General features: G+C 41.3%; 1 protein-coding gene across 1 annotated transcript in view; it reads right to left on the minus strand.

Moving 5' to 3' along the window:
- Nucleotides 1–20,588, minus strand: part of ubr1 (ubiquitin protein ligase E3 component n-recognin 1) — a 215,675-nt gene that overhangs the window by 14,380 nt on the left and 180,707 nt on the right. The window contains exons 39-43 of the mRNA XM_043698391.2: nucleotides 11,084–11,234; nucleotides 8,201–8,288; nucleotides 5,078–5,211; nucleotides 2,486–2,594; nucleotides 504–560 (exon numbers count right to left, since the gene is read on the minus strand). Coding sequence (XP_043554326.2) covers nucleotides 504–560; nucleotides 2,486–2,594; nucleotides 5,078–5,211; nucleotides 8,201–8,288; nucleotides 11,084–11,234 — 539 coding nt within the window. The remainder of the gene's footprint in view (nucleotides 1–503; nucleotides 561–2,485; nucleotides 2,595–5,077; nucleotides 5,212–8,200; nucleotides 8,289–11,083; nucleotides 11,235–20,588) is intronic.

Here is a 20,588-nt window from a genome sequence, read left to right on the forward strand (position 1 = left end):
GGAGTAGATATAGGACTGATGTTAGGGGTAGGTTCTTCACTCAGCGAGTCGTTAGTTCATGGAATGCCCTGCCAGTAACAGTGGTGGACTCTCCCTCTTTATGGGCATTTAAGAGGGCATTGGATAGGTATATGGAGGATAGTGGGTTAGTGTAGTTTAGGTGGGCTTGGATCGGCGCAACATCGAGGGCCCAAGGGCCTGTACTGCGCTGTATTCTTCTATGTTCTATGTTCTATAATTGTGCGACTGTGTTATAGCTTGATTGAGTGAAGATAATAGGAAACAAAGATAAAAACCAAATGCTGGAAATGCACAGCAGCTCAATTTATGTCTGAATCAGTTGGATTACAGATTTTATGCAAACCCTTTATCAGCACATTATTTTGATATTGTTTTAGAGAATAACTAACTCAATGTGCAGTAAATAAAGAAAAAGATTCCAACAGCGAGGGATAAGGATGAATGCACCAAGAACAGACAGGATGCATAAAGAGATCACTAACTGGACTGTTGTTCGCTCTCCTTTGAGAAAGCTTTGCACTGAAGAATCAGAACACCATCTGCAAAAGAAAAATGCACAAACTTTAATTAAACAAGCTCTGCAGGCAACATTTTCCAATTTAAAACCGTTGACTGTTGCAAGATAATGACAAAATGCATTTTGTGATGAAGCTGCCGCAGCTTATTTGTGTATGATCAGTATACTGAGTACCTGAAACAAATACTGAGCTTCAAAGATCCAGGAAAACGCCTGTACTAACTATAAGACCTCAATATTTAGGTTTATTCAGAGTACGTTGCCTAACAATCACATTTTTAATTATATTTTGATACAAATTTTAACTAATTCTGGTGTATGGTTACAGTGTCACATTTACAAGAAGTCCCACCTCCCAAAGAAATGTAGACCATAAAAGTCCATGCAAAGGCTCAAAGATTAATCTCCTTGATCATCTATGCAGTGAAGTTGACTTACTTTGCTGGAGGAAGGCCAAAGGAATGTTAGCTTTTATCATAAAGGATTTGAGTATCGGTGTAGTGAAGTCTTGCTTCAAGTGTATGAACCTGGTTAGGAACCTGGAATCCTGAGGGGGGTTTTGGTCTCATTATCTCAGGAAATATATTATTGTCATAAAGGGAGTACAATGATGGCTCACCAGACTTCTGCCTGGAATGGGGGGATTGTACAATGAAATGAGATTTGGCAAACTGGGCCTATATTCTCTGGAGTTTTGAAGAATCAGAGATGACCCAATTACAAAATACTTGAAGGGATAGGTTAAAGACATTTTATTACTCAGAGGGTTATGAATCTCTGGAATTGGATTTTTGAATAGTGGAGTAAGTTTGGTGTGCTGTTTGGCCTCTTCCTGTCCCCATGTCATATGTTACATGTGACCATCCCAAGCTCAGGCCATACTATCGTTCTGTCTGCTCTCCCAGCTACTTTTCAATCTCATGTCTTACACAAGATCACCTTCTTGCTCCCTCAAATGCTCCAGATGGAGGTTCAGAGCACTGAATAATCCTTGATGCACTTACTTTCACAATACTTGCTTGCTCTGTTGCTTGCTCATCAACATCAATTTACTCAAGGATGGAACTAAATTTACATGATGGAACTGTTGGACACCATCTGCAGGCTGGTTGTGCTTATTTAACTAAGTTCCCAGCCTTGGCTAGACTACTATAGAGTGGGAAATAGAAACCAAACCATTAGATACCTTGTAGAGCAGATTTGGAGCAGTACTGGCAAAACCTGAAAGTGAGGTGGTCATGGCTGTTTTTGTTACAGAGAAGAAGGTTAAGAGGTGACTTAATTGAGGCATGCAAAATGATCAGAGGATTAGATAGGTTGGAGAGAGAGAGCCCTTTTCCTTGGATAGTGACGGCTAGCACGAGGGAACATAGCTTTAAATTAAGGGGTGATAGATATAGGACACATGTCGGAGGTAGGTTCTTTACTGAATAGTAGGGGTGCGAAACTCTCTGCCTGCAATAGTCGCAGACTCACCAAGTTTAAGGGCATTTAAATGGTCATTGGATAAGCATATGGATAAGAATGGAATAGTGTAGGTTAGATAGGTTTCAGGTCGGTTTCACAGGTTGGCGCAACATCGAGGGCTGAAAGGCCTGTACTGCGCTGTTGTGTTCTATGGGTAAGCTGGCTAAAGGATTATGGGGCTTCAAATTGATGAGGTAGTGGTTGGAATCTGCAAAAAAATGGCCTTACCTTTTAAAAATACATCTATGAACATCATTTTTTAAAAACACAGTTTCAGTTTAAATTTGTGATCTCGATTTCAGCCTGCAATGCACATCATTTTGAGGGCTGACCAGATAACTGCTCCAATCCTGCACGTTCTTGTGTAATCTCTCTACTGAATGTCACTTAAGGTAGGAGAACCTTTGCTAAAACATCACTTCTGTTGTTGCGACAGATTTTTTTAATACCTGAAACTACTTCAAGCAAAGCAGTACTTACCTTTGTAACAAAGGAGATACTATGTCCTGGTGCTCCTGAAAAAGTTTGAAAAGGTTGGTAGGCAACGCCAGGTAAAGACATAAGGCTTCAAACTGCCCTTCAGAGGAATCTGGGAAGAAAAGCAGGATTCATATCAAGTGTGAAACTAGTGACTTTCACATTATTAAAAAAAAAAATCGCTAAAGCTTGTTTCGGGGTAACTAGGTGAGGCTTAATGGAGATTTTAACTAGTTTTATATAACAAGTGTTTGACACAGCATTGTAATAACAAGATGGAAGTCATTTTTATATCTACATTATTTCAAGTCTGATTCCAGACACTAATGCTGCTCAATGTAGCTCCTTTCTCCTAGGGGGGGTGGGGGTAACTGAACCCGATTTAACAAGGATGTTGGGAGCTGATTAGCTGAGCCAGGTAACCTGGAATATATGAAATACAAAAAGGAATTAAAACAATGTATAATTTTACCATGACATCTAAGAACTCCAACCACAAATGGCTGACATCATTTAACACATGCTTCACAATATATCACAATCAGCAGTTATATATTTGCTGATGTGCAGTTTGATTATTCTGATTTGTGCAAGCTCCTCAGCGTCAAAATGACAAAAATACTGTGGCCTTATTGTTGCTGCACACTTTCTACACCCTCAGCACTTGTCCCTCTTGACTGTGTATCTCATTAGTGTCTATTTGTTCAGAGCCAAAGCTGCTGTTTTTCTGGTCACTTCAAGATTAGATTGCTCCACATGCCATTCATTACAATCTTTCCTACTGACCACGCCTGTGGCTTCATCCTAACCGCCAGCCTATTTTCTAGACATTCCAACAACAAAATATGCCAGTCTTAAAACATTCTAACCACAACGATTGTTCCCTAGGCCTTTTATTCCCCTATCATTAAATGCTCAGAGGGCTGTCACCTCAATTATCAACTCAACTGATGCAATCCACAGACTCGTAACTCCCCAACAAAACAGGTTCTCCTGCTTCCTGTTCAACAGATCTTAAATTTAATTGTCAAATGTTCCCTTGATCCTGAACACTTGACAATGGGAAAAGTACAACCCTGTTAAATCACCCCATAATTGCCCAGATTTTCAAGACTTTATTTGCATTTGCCTGTATCAGACAGCACCTAGTGAATGTGTACTGTACCCTCACTAAGGTCTCAACATCCTTCTAGCACTGAGGAGCCTGAAGCTACATTCAGTACTCTAACCGTGGCCAGAAAAGCTATACGTAGACTTTCCATTAAATCCAGCAAAGCATTAAACATTTGCATGGGTTTAATTTTCATTTCTACTTTTAATGTCTTGTGAACCTAAATACCTACCCCAAAATATCATCATTATCCTCCGGGAAAAGTCCACCCATTTATTTACTGACACTGAATTCTATTTGCAACAATTTCCGAATTTCACTATTTTATCACTAGCTCTACAGCACTACAGATGCACAATCATTTTCTACTGCATTACAGAAGTACAAGTATTTCTGTTCCTAATTCCTTTCTTTTCCGATTCTTACATAGAAATTAGATGTCTTGGTTGGAGCTACAAGTTATGATTCCAGCTTGAGGTGGCAACTAAAAGTCAAAGTTGTTCGATTAGAATTCTGCTGAAACCCAGTAATTATGTTAAATCAAAACAATAAAATTCTGGAAAGGCAAACAGTTACTCGGCATTGAAGAAGAACATACTTGGATGAAGGGCCACACTTGAAATCAAGTAACCTCTCCGGAGGCTTTACCAGATGGTTATTCTTAATCTAGATTGTTCATTTCTCTTTACGACCAAATCTCAAACTTTTATGATACCATGATCACTGTCCCCTAACTGTTCTCTACTGATGCTTGCCCCGAAGAGCAAGTCTAGCTGCGTCTCCATTCTTGGGGCATTGAAGACACACTGTTTGGAAACAATCTAAGAACACTTGCTCCTTCCTGTCCCTTAAACTACCACTGTCCCAGTCTACACTCAGTTCATTAAAATCCCCCTTCATATCCACTTGGAATTTCTTACAAGTATGGTGCATCACAAAACCAAGAACTTCTAAAAGACATGGTGGCCTTTTTTGGAATACCTGGACACAGATATGTCTGCCACACTAATAAGGACTTTTATATAACCGTAATGATTGTGCTTTTACGAGTCCAACATCCAGGGAGGGGGAACTCCGAACGCATGTGAAAATTGATGCTCTCGATATTCGAGAGTTAGTGTTTTGTTTTGCTGAGCTGTATTATTATTTATCAGTTTGTTGTTAGTTATTATTTATTTAGTTAAGTAGTTAGTTGGGTTATTCTTATATATTTATACATTTGTACATGAGGGTGGTTTGGATTTTAAAAAAATTTTTTGGTGTTCTTTCTTGGTATTATTTTGCATTTGTTGTAATATTAAAAAATCTATTTTTCAATAAAAATATATTTTTAGAAATTCCCCTTCAGAACTATTTTAAGATGTTTACATCGCTCTATGATTTCCTTGCTTTCCTGGTTTTTCATTGCTATCTTTGAAAACAAAATTACATTCACCAAAAACCACATATTCCCAAATTAAAACTGCAAGTTCCTTTTCACTTACCTTTTGACAGCTCCTCAGGAGGTGGCACTCCAAGCAGGTAGTTGAAGAACAAGGCAGAACAGCGAAGGAATGGAAAAATGCCACATTTCACACAGTTCCACAGGTAGCAGCCATGGGGCTTATATTCTAAAGATCTGTTGACAATTGCAACTCATTTTAACATGGCAAATGACAAAACGCCCACTTTAGATTTAGATTAGATTACAGTGTGGAAACAGGCCCTTCGGCCCAACAAGTCCACACCGACCCGCCGAAGCGAAACCCACCCATACCCCTACATTTACCCCTTACCTAACACTACGGGCAATTTAGTATGGCCAATTCACCTGACCCTGCACATCTTTGGATGGTGGGAGGAAACCGGAGCACCCGGAGGAAACCCATGCAGACACGGGGAGAACGTGCAAACTCCACACAGTCAGTCGCCTGAGGCGGGAATTGAACCCGGGTCTCTGGCGCTGTGAGGCAGCAGTGCTAACCACTGTGCCACCATGCCGCCCACTTTGTAGAACTTGCACACTAGAAATTGCCATTCAGAATGGAAACCATATTAAATGGGAATGATTGATTGTAGGAATGCTGAAAACTTTATTCTCAAATAAAATTAATACAAAATAGAATAATTATTGCAAGTACAGCAAACTTTGTTTTAACTGGCACTCTTGATATACAGTCAAAAATTATATGTACTCTGATGTCAGAGTATTTATGCTGTAAATAAAGTGTAATAGTGATGTGTATACACCCTGCATAAAAGCTCTAATCCTTACTGTGAGCTTTTACATAGATATCAGGAGGTGTGTTTTGAGAGATCTTGATGTCTTGAAGTTTTGCTTGGTCAGAGTTTACTGCGGTTATGCGTACTTCTTGATTGTCCGCAATAATTGATCAACTGACACACTCCTGGTCCCATTGGTGCTGGTTAATAAAAAGGGTGCTATATATTTGAAATGAGAGGTCAGTTAGCTGGATGACTGGTTCGTGATGCAGAGTGATTCCAACAGTGTAGGTTCAATTCTTGGGCCGACTCTCCTCCTCAACCTCCCCCCAAATAGTCATCTTTATCTTTAAGAGAGCAGCACTATGGTGCAGTAGAGGAATGGTGACTTTAAAATTTGATATGTAGCAGTGGCAACACCAATTCAATCCCCCAAGGGAGCAGTGATGTGAGCAAACTGTAACACTGTCCTCTGAACAGCCAAGAACCTCAGGTTAACATCACAGAAAACCTGCATAAAGAACAGAACTCTACATTCTCACAAATTAATTAAAAGTGAGTTGGAGCCTTGTTTGATATGAAAAATCTTTTTACCTTTCAGATGTACGCAACCATCTTACACCTCGATTTTTGCACTGCAAGTTTCTACTCCAACATGTGCTGGTCGAAAGCTCAGGAGGCCAAGCTGTTCCCAAGCTTTTGGCAACATAGGAAGACTTCCAAAAAAAAACCAAGCGTGCTTATCCTAAACTTTCCAAATCTTCCACACTGAGATACAACCAACATCCATTCATCATCTCAGCTGATGAAACGATGAAAGTTGGGAACTACATGTGTGCCAACAAGGACATCAGGATCAGGAAATGTGGCAATATGACAGAACGGAGCAAGATCATTGAATCTTACAGCACAGGAGGGGATTTGGTTTGGAAACCTGTGCTAGTTATTCAAAAGAAGCATCCAGATAGTTTCATTCTGCATAGCCTTGGGCATTATTCCTTTCTACTTGAAATGTTTTTTAGTCACTACCCCTCAGAAAATCAGGCTTTAACCCCACTGGTGTTTGCCAACTACAGCCTCATCTCCAATCTTTCGTTCCTCTCCAAAGTCTTTAAACAAGTTGCTGTTTCCAAAACCCATGTCCATCTTTCCTGGAAATCTACGTAAACATTCCTCTAATCAGGTTTCTGCCTCTGCCACAATAGTGAAACAGCTCTGATCAAAGTTAGAAATGACATTGTGAGATTCTGACAAAACACACCTTCATTCTTCAGCTTTTCTGATGTAGCTTTTGATATTGCTGACCACATCAATATCGCTCCACCACTGTCCAGCTGTTGAGTCTTGTTCTCTTCTGGTTCATCCATTCAATCAGAGCCAGGGAATTACTTGCAATGAGTTTTCATTCTGCTCATGCACCATTAGGATATTACAAGGATGTATCTTTAGCTCCCTCCAACTTCCAGATTCACCTGCATGCTGCCCCGAGGACACATCATCATTGATGAAACCTAGCTCCACCTTACAAACATTTTACAACTCCTCCATTCCTGAGAAATGCTATCAGCTTATCCAACATCCAGTATCAAATTCCTCCAAGAGTGGCCAGACCAAGGACACTGTTTCATCTTCATTCCAAACTCTATTCACTAGCTACAGATTCCATCTCTCTCTCTGGCAAAAGTCTCTGGTACTTCAGTGAGAAGAGCTGTCAAATTCATGTCTGTGTCATCACTAAAACTATCTATTTGGACCTCAATAGCATTCTTCAACTCCACCATCTCAGATCATTGGCTCATTCATGTCTTTGTTAGCTCCAGATTCAACTATTCTAATGCACTCCTGCCTGGTTTCCCAAATTCTACCCTCCACAGATCATCCAAATCTCTGCTTCCAATGTTGTAACTTGCAGCAAGTTCCTTTCTCCTTCACGCCCAAACTCCTGATTAAGTTGCTTGTTGATTTTAAAATTCTCATCCTTGTTTAGGAAAACTCTATCTCTGGAATCATGTCAGAGTATCTCAGCCCTCTGAGATCTCTGTGTACCTCTTCTTCAGACCTCATGAAACCCCAATCTAATCTCTGTATTACTGGTGACCATGACTTCATCTGTTGAGATCACAAGTAGAATGTTCCCCTTACACCTCGCTGCCTCTCTACCTCTCTTTCTTCCTTTAGGACACTTCTTAAGACTTCTCTCTTTGACCCAGCTTTTGATCGTTTGACTGTATACATCATGTGGCTTAGTATCATACATTTTTAAAATAAAACACAAAAGCAATATATTAGATTTAGTAACCAAGTAGACTGCGAACTGAGCCCAGCTTGGAAATAATGTCTCTTGAAGATTTGTCAGGAACTAAGTAGTTATATCACTGCAAGAAACTTTAGTTTCTGTCTCATACCTGCTTGTGTATTCTCGAAGCACTTCATACAGCTCTGCTGCTGACTGAGACTCCTCACTCTCCTCTCCATCCTGCTCCATAGGACAATCTGCTCAGGAATAACACAAGTATTGCACAAAACAATGGCATCTTGAACTGTACAGTTTGTTTCGATATAATGTGATAGTTCCTGTGCGATCCCACGTTATAAGAAAATCGGTTATTAGCAGCACCATTTAAACCAATGCGACCGGAATCACATTATAGCCAATACAGGTGGGGAAAGGTTACGTTCAACAAATAGTGGTCCAAATTCTTCCATTGTGTAATAGTCAATTCATGTTGAAGAAACACATGTTACACCAACTATACCATTAACCAAATAAAAACAAAGAAAAGCAAAACAAAGGAAAGCTTGCATACAAGTTTAGTGGTTACTTAAAAGTCAATTTAGTCAGCTAGACCAAAACAATCCTACAACCAAAGAATGCAGCCTCAGCAGCAATGTGGCAGGGGTACAAAGAGAGAAAACACGGTTGCTTGATGCTGCATGAATCAACAAAACAAAAATGAAATTCCATATCTCTACTTAAAATTAATTAACGTCAAACACTTTCTTTTCGGCACATGCAATTCTCTTGTGTTTTTAGACCTATACACCAATTCAAACTGGTTTAAGACTACTCAAGTTATATTAGTAATCAAGGTAACATCTTAATTAGTTTGTACAGTTTTGGATTACCTGTTACTTTGGTCAGATCCTTGACATGTCACTCTCACATCTATCATGTTACTTCAGCCATTTGGTTTGTCTCCAGCACTATCTTATTTTAAATTCTTTGTAAATAATTCTCTGCCTCAATTATATGTCAACCCTTCACTTGCTATTCAGCTTTTGACACTTTACTCACACCGCCTGACACTTTTGATCACCTGCAGAGATTAATTATTCAGCGTGTTGACACTTCACACACGCCATTTGTATGATCTTTTGATCTCTCTATTGAGCTCGCTCTGCCTGTACGCTTTTCTTCACTTTATCCGACGAAGGAGCAATTCTCCAAATGCTTATGATTTCAAATAAACCTGTTGGACGAGAAAGTGGGACTTCTGATCTTGTGACTTTTTGACCTTGGTGCAGTGGTTTAGTACAAAGTAGTGGCTTAGTACAAAGTAGTGACTTGCTTAGCCAGTTCAAAGGGCAGTTCAGAATGAACCACATTGCTGTGGGTCTGGACTCTGCAAATTTTCTTCCCGAAAGGACATTAGCGATGGGCTTTCCCAACAATTGATTACAGTCTTAGTAATACTGCTATGAAACTAACTTTCCATTCCAAATTTAATTTTAATTAATTAACCAAATTTTATGAACTAATCAACAGGTTCCGTGGTGGGATTTGAACCCGTACTTCACAAGTATGCAAGAAGGAAAAGAAGCAATCTACTTTCAATTTCTCTGTTAGGTTATTCTCATTCTATTATGAATCCATATTTGTCCAGGAATTTCCTTGGTGGATAATCATGCTCATTAGCGAGTGATTCTGATGAAGAAGAAGATTTGCTCAGGATCTCAATGTTGCATTTCTCCAACTCTGTCCTCACCAAAGAAACATGCTTTGAACTGTAGTCATGATTTCAACTGCCTCAACCCCAAGCTCTGAAATTCTCGCCTTCAATCTCTCCACCTCTCAATCTCTCTCTGTCCCCTAAAGATGTTGCTTTAAACTTTTGATCACCTGTTCTGATTCTCCTTCTTTGACTGGGTATCAACTTTCATTGGATTCCAGTTCCATGACGGGCCTCGAGACAGCTTAAAAATTAAAAGGTACTACAGAAATGAAAGCTGTTGCTTTATTGTGTACTCACTGTTAAACATCTTACTAGCACGGTGTTTCGTGGCTAAGTAAACAATCAACTGCACTTTTACATGCAAGTTATAAATGTAAAACCTACATCAAGTAAGAGGCACTATAATTAGAAAATCGGTTAATGTTTATAGTGTGCTATTTTAGTATCACAGTTACACCAGGGAACATCCTAAATAGGTTTGTACTAACACTTGCCAATTTGTTACAACTGTATACATACAAATAGTAATACATTTTGGGTTGCAACCAAGTATGTCAGTTTAAGTAAGACCACAGAGCTTTCTTCAGAGGATTTCAAAATGCTACACGCTCCACAATAACACCAGTTAATTTCTTTTGTCTAGCGTGTAGACTTATCCTTAGTGTCTTATTATGAGGTATATCTCAATTTCAGCAAGAGAGGAATGTTGACCTCAACACTGGGGTAAGACCCTCCTCTTGAAACACTATGGAATCATTTATAAAAATGTGACAAAGCAGACGGGCAAACAAAATTCTAACTCTGCCCCCAGACTCAACGCTGACTGTTAATCTAAAAACTATAAACTCTATTCTTGTCCCTTGAATCCAATTATACCTTTATCAAAGTTATTCTTTTCATAGGAAATCAGATTCATGGCACTTAGAAGAACTGCAGTGCTTCAAATTACAAATGCTAATGGCCGCTACTGCAGTCAAAACTGACCTGGAAAATGTCAATATTGCTAACCTTCAACTCTTATCTTAAGCACCCAACTGAGAGAAAACTGTGGAAAGTAACACAGAGAAATGGGATTAGAACTTTTCCCAGACTATGCATTTAACTTACTCTTTCCTGCAAGTCAGAGGAACTCATTCATAGAATCATGCAGTACAAGAGGTGGCCATTTGGTTCACCATGCAGGTATCAGCTGCTATGTTGCTGCAGTCCTACATTATTTTGTACTGGTACAGTGGCTATATGTAGAGATATTTATTTATTTGATTATAACTCATTGGTTTTGTGAAAACAAAAATGTAAATTACGTTGACTTGCTGTCTGCGGTAAAGTGCTCACCTGTTGTAGAGGTAAGTAGTATCTGCACAATGTGCGCCATGGTAACCAGATGGAAGAGGTAGAGGTTGTTAAATGCACAGCTGATGTCCGAGGGTTGTAGCTCCACAGTCTCCTCCCAGTACAATGAAGGAAATGCTAGAACGAGGCTGACCTGAAATCATAACCAGGTGTAGCAAAGTCAAAGACAAAGTTGCAAATTAACCTGTGAAATAGAAACTCATCACTGATCATACAAACCAAGCAGATATTTAGTGTCATGGATGAAAGGGAAGTAAAAGAAATCTAAAAATGGGATTCAGCCACTTTTAACTTCAAGGGAATCTGCTGGTCTCTGTGGCCAGGTTTTTGGGAAAGGAAGTACTGTGTGCAGTTCTGGTCACCTCACTTTAGGAAAGATGTGGAAGCTTTGGAGAGGGTGCAGAGAAGATTTACCAGGATGTTGCCTGGAATGGAGAATAGGTCGTACGAGGATAGGTTGAGAGTGCTAGGCCTTTTCTCATTGGAACGGCGAAGGATGAGGGGTGACTTGATAGAGGTTTATAAGATGATCAGAGGAATAGATAGAGGAGACAGTCAGAAACTTTTTCCCCGGGCACAACAGTGTGTTACAAGGGGACATAAATTTAAGGTGAAGGGTGGAAGGTATAGGGGGGGATATCAGGGGTAGGTTCTTTACCCAGAGAGTGGTGGGGGCATGGAATGCGCTGCCTGTGGGAGTGGCAGAGTCAGAATCATTGGCGACCTTTAAGCGGCAATTGGATAGGTACATGGATGGGTGCTTAAGCTAGGACAAATGTTCGGCACAAAATCGTGGGCCGAATGGCCTGTTCTGTGCTGTATTGTTCTATGTTCTATGAAGGGAATTGTTGGCTCACAGATACTGTTCATCATACCCATTCGCATATTCAGTGCAAATTACTCGACCATCTTTGTTGGGTTTGTTACTATTATTATTATTAATACTGCCTCTATTACTGAGTGATTGAGGTCAAAGATTGTCTCGCTGAAAAGGGCAACTCTACAGACTGGGGAAAATTAATTCAGTAGTTACTTAGAGTCATAGAGATGCACAGCATGGAAACAGACCCTTCGGTCCAACTTGTCCATGCCGACCAGATATCCCAACCCAATCTAGTCCCACCTGCCAGCACCCAGCCCATATCCCCTCAAACCCTTCCTATTCATATATCCATCCAGATGCCTTTTAAATGTTGTAACTGTACCAGCTTCCACCACTTCCTCTGGCAGCTCATTTCATAGACGCACCACCCACTGAGTGAAAAGTTGCCCCTTAGGTCTCTTTTATATCTTTCCCCTCTCATCCTAAACCTATGGCCTCTAGTTCTGGATTCCCCGACCCCAAGGAAAAGACTTTGCCTATTTATCCTGTCCATGCTTTATGATGCTTCAATTATCCACACAGTTTTCCTCTTCAGTACAAGAGATGAAAAGATTCAGGTCTTTCTCATAAATCATTGCTGATATAAATTACTGCTAGCTGTGGAGATACTTTTTACAGCAAAGACAGCAAACTGTCTTCAACTCTAAACCAAAATCATTCTAACATTGAGCTTCAGTATGCAGATAGTTAAAAATCACAGAACACCAGGTTATAGTCCAACAGGTTTTCTTGGAAGCACTAGCTTTCGGAGGGCTGCTCCTTCGTCAGGTAGTTGTGGAGTATAAGATTGTAAGTCACAGAATTTATAGCAAAAGTTTACAGTGTGATGTAACTGAAATTATATATTGAAAAAGGCCCAGATTGTTTGTTAAGTCTCTCATCTTTTAGAATGATCATATTGGTTTCAGTTCTTTCATATGTAAATCGCAAAACCTTTTTTAAAAGTTACATTCGCAAGTGAACTTTAACAATTGGTGTCATGTCGGCCCAGATAATGTATTTAAAGTGTGAGGTGCCCTATGTGAGACTGTCTGTGCCACAACGGTCAGACTGATTCTAATCTAAAAAATTGATTTACAGACTCTTACATGTATTCATACAGTTTTTGAGTAAAGTAAAATGTCATTCTGCAAGCGCAAATTCACCCCACAAACTTATATTTTTAAGTGTGCATGTGTGTTGGGGGGGGGGGGGGGAGATTGGGGGGGCTGGTCATGAGTGTCTGTAAGAGAGTGAGAGAGCATGTGAGTGTATGTGCGAGCATATGAGAGGGGGTCTGCGGGAATGTATGGGTCTATGAGAGAGAGAGAGAGAGAGAGAGAGAGAGAGAGAGAGAGAGAGAGTGTGTGAGAGAGAGAGTGTGTGAGAGAGAGAGAGAGAGAGAGTGTGAGAGAGAGAGAGAGAGTGTGAGAGAGAGAGAGAGAGTGTGAGAGAGAGAGAGAGTGTGAGAGAGAGAGAGTGAGGGAGTGAGGGAGTGAGGGAGTGAGGGAGTGAGGGAGTGAGGGAGTGAGGGAGAGTGGGAGAGTGGGAGAGTGGGAGAGTGGGAGAGTGGGAGAGTGGGAGAGTGGGAGAGTGGGAGAGTGGGAGAGTGGGAGAGTGGGAGAGTGGGAGAGTGGGAGAGTGGGAGAGTGGGAGAGAGGGAGAGAGGGAGAGAGGGAGAGAGGGAGAGAGGGAGAGAGGGAGAGAGGGAGAGAGGGAGAGAGGGAGAGAGGGAGAGAGGGAGAGTGGGAGAGTGGGAGAGTGGGAGAGTGGGAGAGAGGGAGAGAGGGAGAGAGGGAGAGTGGGAGAGAGGGAGAGTGGGAGAGTGGGAGAGTGGGAGAGAGGGAGAGTGGGAGAGAGGGAGAGAGGGAGAGAGGGAGAGAGAGAGAGGGAGAGAGAGAGAGAGAGAGAGAGAGAGTGAGTGAGAGAGTGAGTGAGAGAGTGAGTGAGAGTGAGAGAGACTGTAGTGTGACATGAACCCTTGGCCCCCGTCATGGCTACCAAACTTGGCTATCAGCCTCTGCTCGGTCACATTTTGTTGTTGCCTGTCCTGAAGTCCGCCTTGGAAGACGGTCACCCGAAGGTCCAAGGTCTGGACCGCTGAAGTGCTCTCCGACTGGGAGGAAATACTCCTGTTTGTTGATTATTGTGCAGTGTCCACTCATCTGTTGCCATAGCCTGTTTGGTCTCACCAATGTACCATGCCTCAGGGCATCCTTGCCTGCGGTGTCTGAGGTAGACAAAGTTGGCTGAGTTGCATGAGTACAATGTGGGAGGTGTCCTCCACGCATAATGGTGGTATCCGTGAAGACACTCTGACACAGCTTGCAGCGTCCACCGTGACAAGGTTGTATGGTGTCCTGAAAGCTGGCCAGTTTGCTATAAACAATGACCTGTTTGAGGTTTGGTGGTTGTTTAAAGGTGAGCAGTGGAGGTGTGGGGAAGGTCATGGTGAGGTGCTCATCCTCATTGATAATGCGTTGCAGGCTGCAAAGATCATAGCTTAGTTGTTTGGCTCCTGGGAAGTACTGGACAATAAAAGGTTACCCTGTCAGTTGCAGCTCGTGTCTGTCTCCTGAGGAGATCATTACAGTTTCTCGCTGTGGCACATTGGAACTGGCGGTTGATGAGTTGAGCATCGTACCCCATTCTTATGAGGGCATCCTTGAGTACTTCCACGTGCCCATCACATTCCTCCTAATCTGAGCAGATCCTGCGTATGGCTGTTTTTGTGTGTTTCGGGTGTAAGCTGGAGAAGTGTAGCATCATGAGTTTATCCGTGGGTGTGCGGTAGAGTGAGGTGCTGAGGTGCCCATCCTTGATAGAGATGCATGTGTCCAAGAATGAAATAGATAGTAGTCCATGGGGAGTTTGATGGTGGGATGAAACTTTTGATATCACTGTGTAGTTGCTTCAGTGACTCTTTGCCATGGGTACAGACGAAGAAAATGTTGTCAATGTCGTGTTGGTTGGAGGTCCTGCATAGTGAAGAAGTCTTGTTTGAACCTATGTATGTTGCCGTGCAAAGTTGGTCCCCATGGCTGTTCCGCGTGTCTGGATGAAGGACTGATTGTCAAAGCTGAAGATGTTGTGATCGAGGATAAAGCGGATGAGTTGTGGGTGCTTGGAGATTGGCAGCTGTTGGTGTTGAATACTGAAGCTGTTGCTGCAATGCCGTCGTTGTTGGGGACGTTGGTGTAGAATGCTGAAACATCTGGTGCTCTGTGATTTTTAAGTGTGCATACCCCAGTCTAACACTGGCATCTCCAAATCATCAGTATTCAGATAATCCTTGTGCATGCACTCACTCAGAAACGGAGATCCTGGTCACACTCAACTCTGAAGAATGAGAAAATGGGCCTTTAAAGTAATGCCCAGGAAACTAAAGTCTTTTTCCAAGTAGCACACATGGTGCAACTTGCTCTCCCTGCCTCTGTCTCCAACACCTGTTTGCATCAAGTGACATATCACTTGAAAATGTCAACCATTTTCCATATCTCTGGATGTCACTTGTCCATGAAGGCAGAAAGACATGACTAAATCATCACCACCTGCAATATGCGCAACTGACTGAGAAAACGGTTTGAGGGCTCGGATCTCAAACCAGAGATTAAGGTTCTGGTTTACTGGACAACAGTTATCCCTGTGCATTTGTGCACTTCACAAACGTGGACAACCTACAACTATGCGGGGAGGCATTAGCAGTGATAATGCCAATGGACTGGTAACGTAGAGACTGAGGTGGCACTGGTTCAAAACACACCTCACAGTCGTTGGTGGAATTCAAATTTAGTTTAAAATCTAGAATTAGAAGCTGATCATGAAACTATCATTGGTTGCCAATAAACCTATTTTGCACAAATGCCTTTTAGGGAAGGCTATCTTACATATAAACACGCACAAATATGTCTGACTCTTACTGGACTCTGAAATGGCCAAGTAAGCCCCTCAATTCTCAAGGACAAGTAGGTATCAGCAGCAAATACTGGAGGCCAGGAAATAATTTAATAAATGGCATTACCATTCTCCAGTGCTTTGAAGTGTGCCTTCATGATATTCTCCAAATGAAGTGACAAGAAAGGCAGTCCAACAACAGTGTTCTCTCCAAAGCCAAACTGCCTGGCATCAAGTGTTCTGCTGTGTGGGACGCCATTTGTATGCCTGACTTCAGCCTCCTGAAGCAACTGGTCACAGCAAGAGACCAGAACAATGGAAATGTTTTAAGGGGAGCCCTCAAGACTTCCTCAAATTATCAAATATCCTCGCTGAGTTATTGGAGTCTCTGGCTTGTAACAAATCAAAATGGAGAAGGTTTATTTATGAACGTAAGAAATAAGAGAAAGAATAGAACATGCAGTCAGTGAGGTCTGGCCTGCCACTCAATACTATCATGGGTGAACTCAGTTCCACTTTTCTGATTGCTTCCCTTATCCTTCTAGGTTACCTCGTTTTTCCCTTATCCTTCTTGTCCATGCAGTCCTGAAAATATGTCCATCGCAGTCTTAAATATTCTAAACAGTGCAGCATGCACAACCCTCTGACATAGATAATTTCAAAAGATTAAAAACCCTCTGAATGAATGTATTTTTATCTCAGTCCTCAATGATGACCCCTTATGGTCAGGCTGTGCCTGTGTTTTAGATTCCCTGATTAGCGGAAATAACTTCATGTTTAACATATGAAACATACAAGGCTCTAAGGGGCTTTGAATGTGAATATCGACATAATTTACTCAGCCTCTCATCACAGATAACCCTCTCATCCCATGGATAATCTAGTGAACCTTCACTGCCTCCAAAAGGAAATGGAAATATCCTTTATATTTCCAAATATATCCTTCCATAAATATGGAGACTGGAAATCAAACATTACACTGTATTCCAAATGCACTCTCAAAGTCCTATACAATTGTTGCAGGAGTTATTTCTTCACTCCAATCCCCTTGCAACACAGGCCAACATGCCATTTGCTTTCCTAACCGTTTTCTGCACCTGCACACTAACTTGCGGTGTTTCTTGTTTGAGTACGGTCACAAAATTGGTGTGTAAAACTGGTGGGATGGCGGTGGGGGAACATGGCGATGACCCTTTAAAAAAACTGTCATTATTTTCGGTGTTTAGAGATTTAACAATGAATGTCTGTGGGTAAGCAGCAGCAGGTGCTTGAATTTACATTTTGTATTGAGCAGGCTCAAGGAGCATTTTTATCCAGCCAACATTTTAAACTCGGCCAATTAATTTATAAAGACACTTGGAGACTAAGGACCAATTGAATATAAAGCTGAGTGCTTTGACACCCGGAAGCCAATCAAATTATATGAATTTAAAATGTCATCATGGGCATAAAAGATGCAGGGATTTTGCAAAATGCCATCTAAAGAAATAAACATCTTGCTCTCAAAAGCAACTTCTGAGAGGGCACAATCTATTTAAAAGGTAAGACATTTGATAGCTAAAATACACTCAATAAAAAGTGAGACGATGACCTAGGAGAAGACAGCAGATTTGGAAAGAAGAGGAAGGAAGGCTGAAGGAAGAAGGGAAGACCGAAAGAAGGGAAGACCATTTGTGTGAGAGATTAAGTTCCAAATTAGCATTATTATTAATTGTTATTGGAAAAGCAAAATTAATACAATTGTGGTTCGCTAGTTAAGGGAAAGAGTATTCAGTTTGTTAATAGTTTTGTTAGTGTTCACTGTTAGGGTTAAATAAATAAATTGCTACTTTTTATTTATACAGTGAAAATCAGGGATCTTCTTTCAGTCATACACTTTTAGCAGGTTATGAGGCAAATTTCTCTGGGCGTTTTGGTTTAATTAGTAAAGGAGTGCAACCTCCACGTCATAACAGGACTGAAGTCTATCAGAAAATCAACATTTTCAAGTTTTACACTTCCATCTACCAGTTTGTTGCTCACTCACTTAACCGTATCACTTTACAACCTCTCAGTTAAGAATTTCACTTAGCTTTGTATCTTCCACAAATTTATGATATATCTTTTTACCAAATAAATTAATTCATTAATATAAATTGTAAATAGCTGATGTCCCACCACTGATCCTTCCACTGCTCTATGCACTGTTTATACCTATTCTCTGCGCAATCCTATCCATTAGCCAATCTTTATCAATGCCATCACCCTAAACCCCACGAATCCTAATCTTGTACACAGCAACGACTGGTTTCTCTTCATTGACTCTACATGTTACATGGAAAAACAGAAAATTGGAGCAATTGACCATGTGGTCCTTTGAGCCTGCTCCGCCATTCAATATGGTGCTCTGTTCTCACTTTCTCCTCAAACTTTGATCGCTTTAGCCCTAAGAACTTCATTGTTGTGGTTCTGTTCGCCGAGCTGGAAGTTTTTGTTGCAAACGTTTCGTCCCCTGGCTAGGCGACATCATCAGTGCTTGGGAGCCTCCTGCGAAGCGCTTCTTTGATGTTTCCTCTGGTGTTTATAGTGGTCTGTCCCTGCTGCTTCCGGTTGTCAGTTTCAGCTGTCCGCTGTAGTGGTTGGTATATTGGGTCCAGGTCGATGTGTTTGTTGATGGAGTTTGTGGATGAATGCCATGCCTCTCAGAACTTCATCTAAATCCTTCTTAAAGATATTCAATGTGTTGGCCTCAACGGCTTTCTGTGGCAGCGAATTTACGAGCTCACTACTTTCTAGGTGAAGAAATGTCTCACCTCAGTCCTAAATGGCCTACCCCAAGTGTTTAGACCATGACCCTGGTCATCAGGAACATCCTTGCATATACCCTGTCCAGTCCTGTTCGAATTTGATACCCTCTTATTCTTCCAAAGACCGGTGAATACACCCCTAACTGATCCAGTCTCTCTTTGGTTGTCTATCCTGCCATCCCAGGAATCAGTCTTGCTCATTGCACTCCCTGTATAGCTCAAATATCCTTCCTCAGATCAGCAGGTCAAAATTGTACACAATACTCCAGCTGTGGTCTCACCAAAGCCATGCACAATTATAGCAGGACATCTTTGTTCCCGTGTCTGCACTCTCTTACTATGAAGGCCAACATACCATTTGCCTTTTTCATCGCCTGCTGCACCTGCATGCTTACCTTCAGCAATGGTGCATGACGACTCCTTGGTGTGGTTGCACCTCTCCCCTTTCCCAATCTATCACCATTCAGAAAATCAATAGTCTTCCTGTCTTTGCTTCTAAAATAGACAATCTGGCATTTATCCACATGCCATGCTTTTGCCCACCTCACAATGAAGCATCTCTGCATCCACCTCACAATTCACCTTCCCGCCCAGTTTTGTGTCGTCTGCAAATTTGCAGGCATTACATTTAATTCCCTCATCTAAATGGTTTACGTATATTGTGAATAGCTGGGGTCTAAGCACTAATCCCCACGATATCCCACGAGTCACTTGCTGCCTCTCAGAAAAGGATTAATTTATTCTTACTCTATTTCCAGTCTGGCAACAGTATGTTACAGTATCTGTTACAGTACACTATTCCTAATCCCATGAACTTCATGTTTACATGCTAATCTTTTATATAGGACCTTATTGACAGCCTTCTCAAAGTCCAAGTACTGGCTCCCATTATCACTCTACTAGTTACATCCTCAAAATTCCAGAAGACTTATCCAGCATCTTCAAGAAACTCCAATAAATTTGTCAAGAAGAATTTGCTTTTAGTAAAACCATGCTTTTCTAAGTAAATTGTTAAGCATTCCTTTGTAAATGATTCTTGCAGTTTCCCAACTACAGATTCAGGCGAACTGCTCCATTCTCGCCAATTTTCTCTCGCTCCTTTTTATTAAGCAATGATAAGTGAAGGGGCAGGTATTGTTGAGGAAATGGGGTGGCTGCAGAAGGACTTGGACAGACTCGGAGAGCAGGCAAAGAAGTGGAAGATGGAATACAATGTGGGAAAGTGCAAAGTTATGCACGTTGGGAGGAAGAATAGAGGCGTACACTATTTTCTAAATGGGGAAAGGCTTTGGAAATCTGATGCACAAAGGGACTTAGGATTCCAGCTCAGGATTCTCTTAAGGTTAACATGTAAGTTCAGTTAGCATTAGGAAGGCAAATGCAATGTTAACATTCATTTTAAGAGGGCTAGAATAAAAAAAACAGGTGAGCAATTTTGGGCCCCGTATCTAAGGAAAGATGTGCTGGTGTTAGAGGGGTCCAGAGGAGCTTTACTAGAATGATGCTGGGGATGAAGGGCTTACCATTTGAGGAGTGGAATCTCATTGAAACTTACAGAATACGGAGAGGCCTGGATGGAGTGGACGTGAAGAAGGTCTTTCCACTATGCTTAACAATTTACTTAGAAAAGTACGGTTTACTAAAAGCAGACACGAGCACCACAAGGCGCTGCGTCAGAGTGAAGGGATGAACTTTTAGGACTAAGATGAGGAGGAATGAGCCAGAGGATGGTGAATCTGTGGAACTCTCTGTCACAGAAGGATGCGCAAGCTAAGTCACTGAGTGGTTTTAGACTGAGATAGATATGTCATTGATTAGTAAGGGCAACAAAAATTACAGGAAGGAGAATGTGGTTGAGGAAAAGATGACCCATGATGGAATGGCAGAGTAAATTCAAGTAGCCAAATGGTCCAATTATGTTCCTCTATCTTATGGTCTAATGAAA

This window comes from Chiloscyllium plagiosum, unplaced genomic scaffold (assembly GCF_037043375.1).
Source record: "Chiloscyllium plagiosum isolate Xiang-an unplaced genomic scaffold, Cpla_swu_hap1 HiC_scaffold_8, whole genome shotgun sequence".
Lineage (NCBI taxonomy): Eukaryota > Metazoa > Chordata > Chondrichthyes > Orectolobiformes > Hemiscylliidae > Chiloscyllium > Chiloscyllium plagiosum.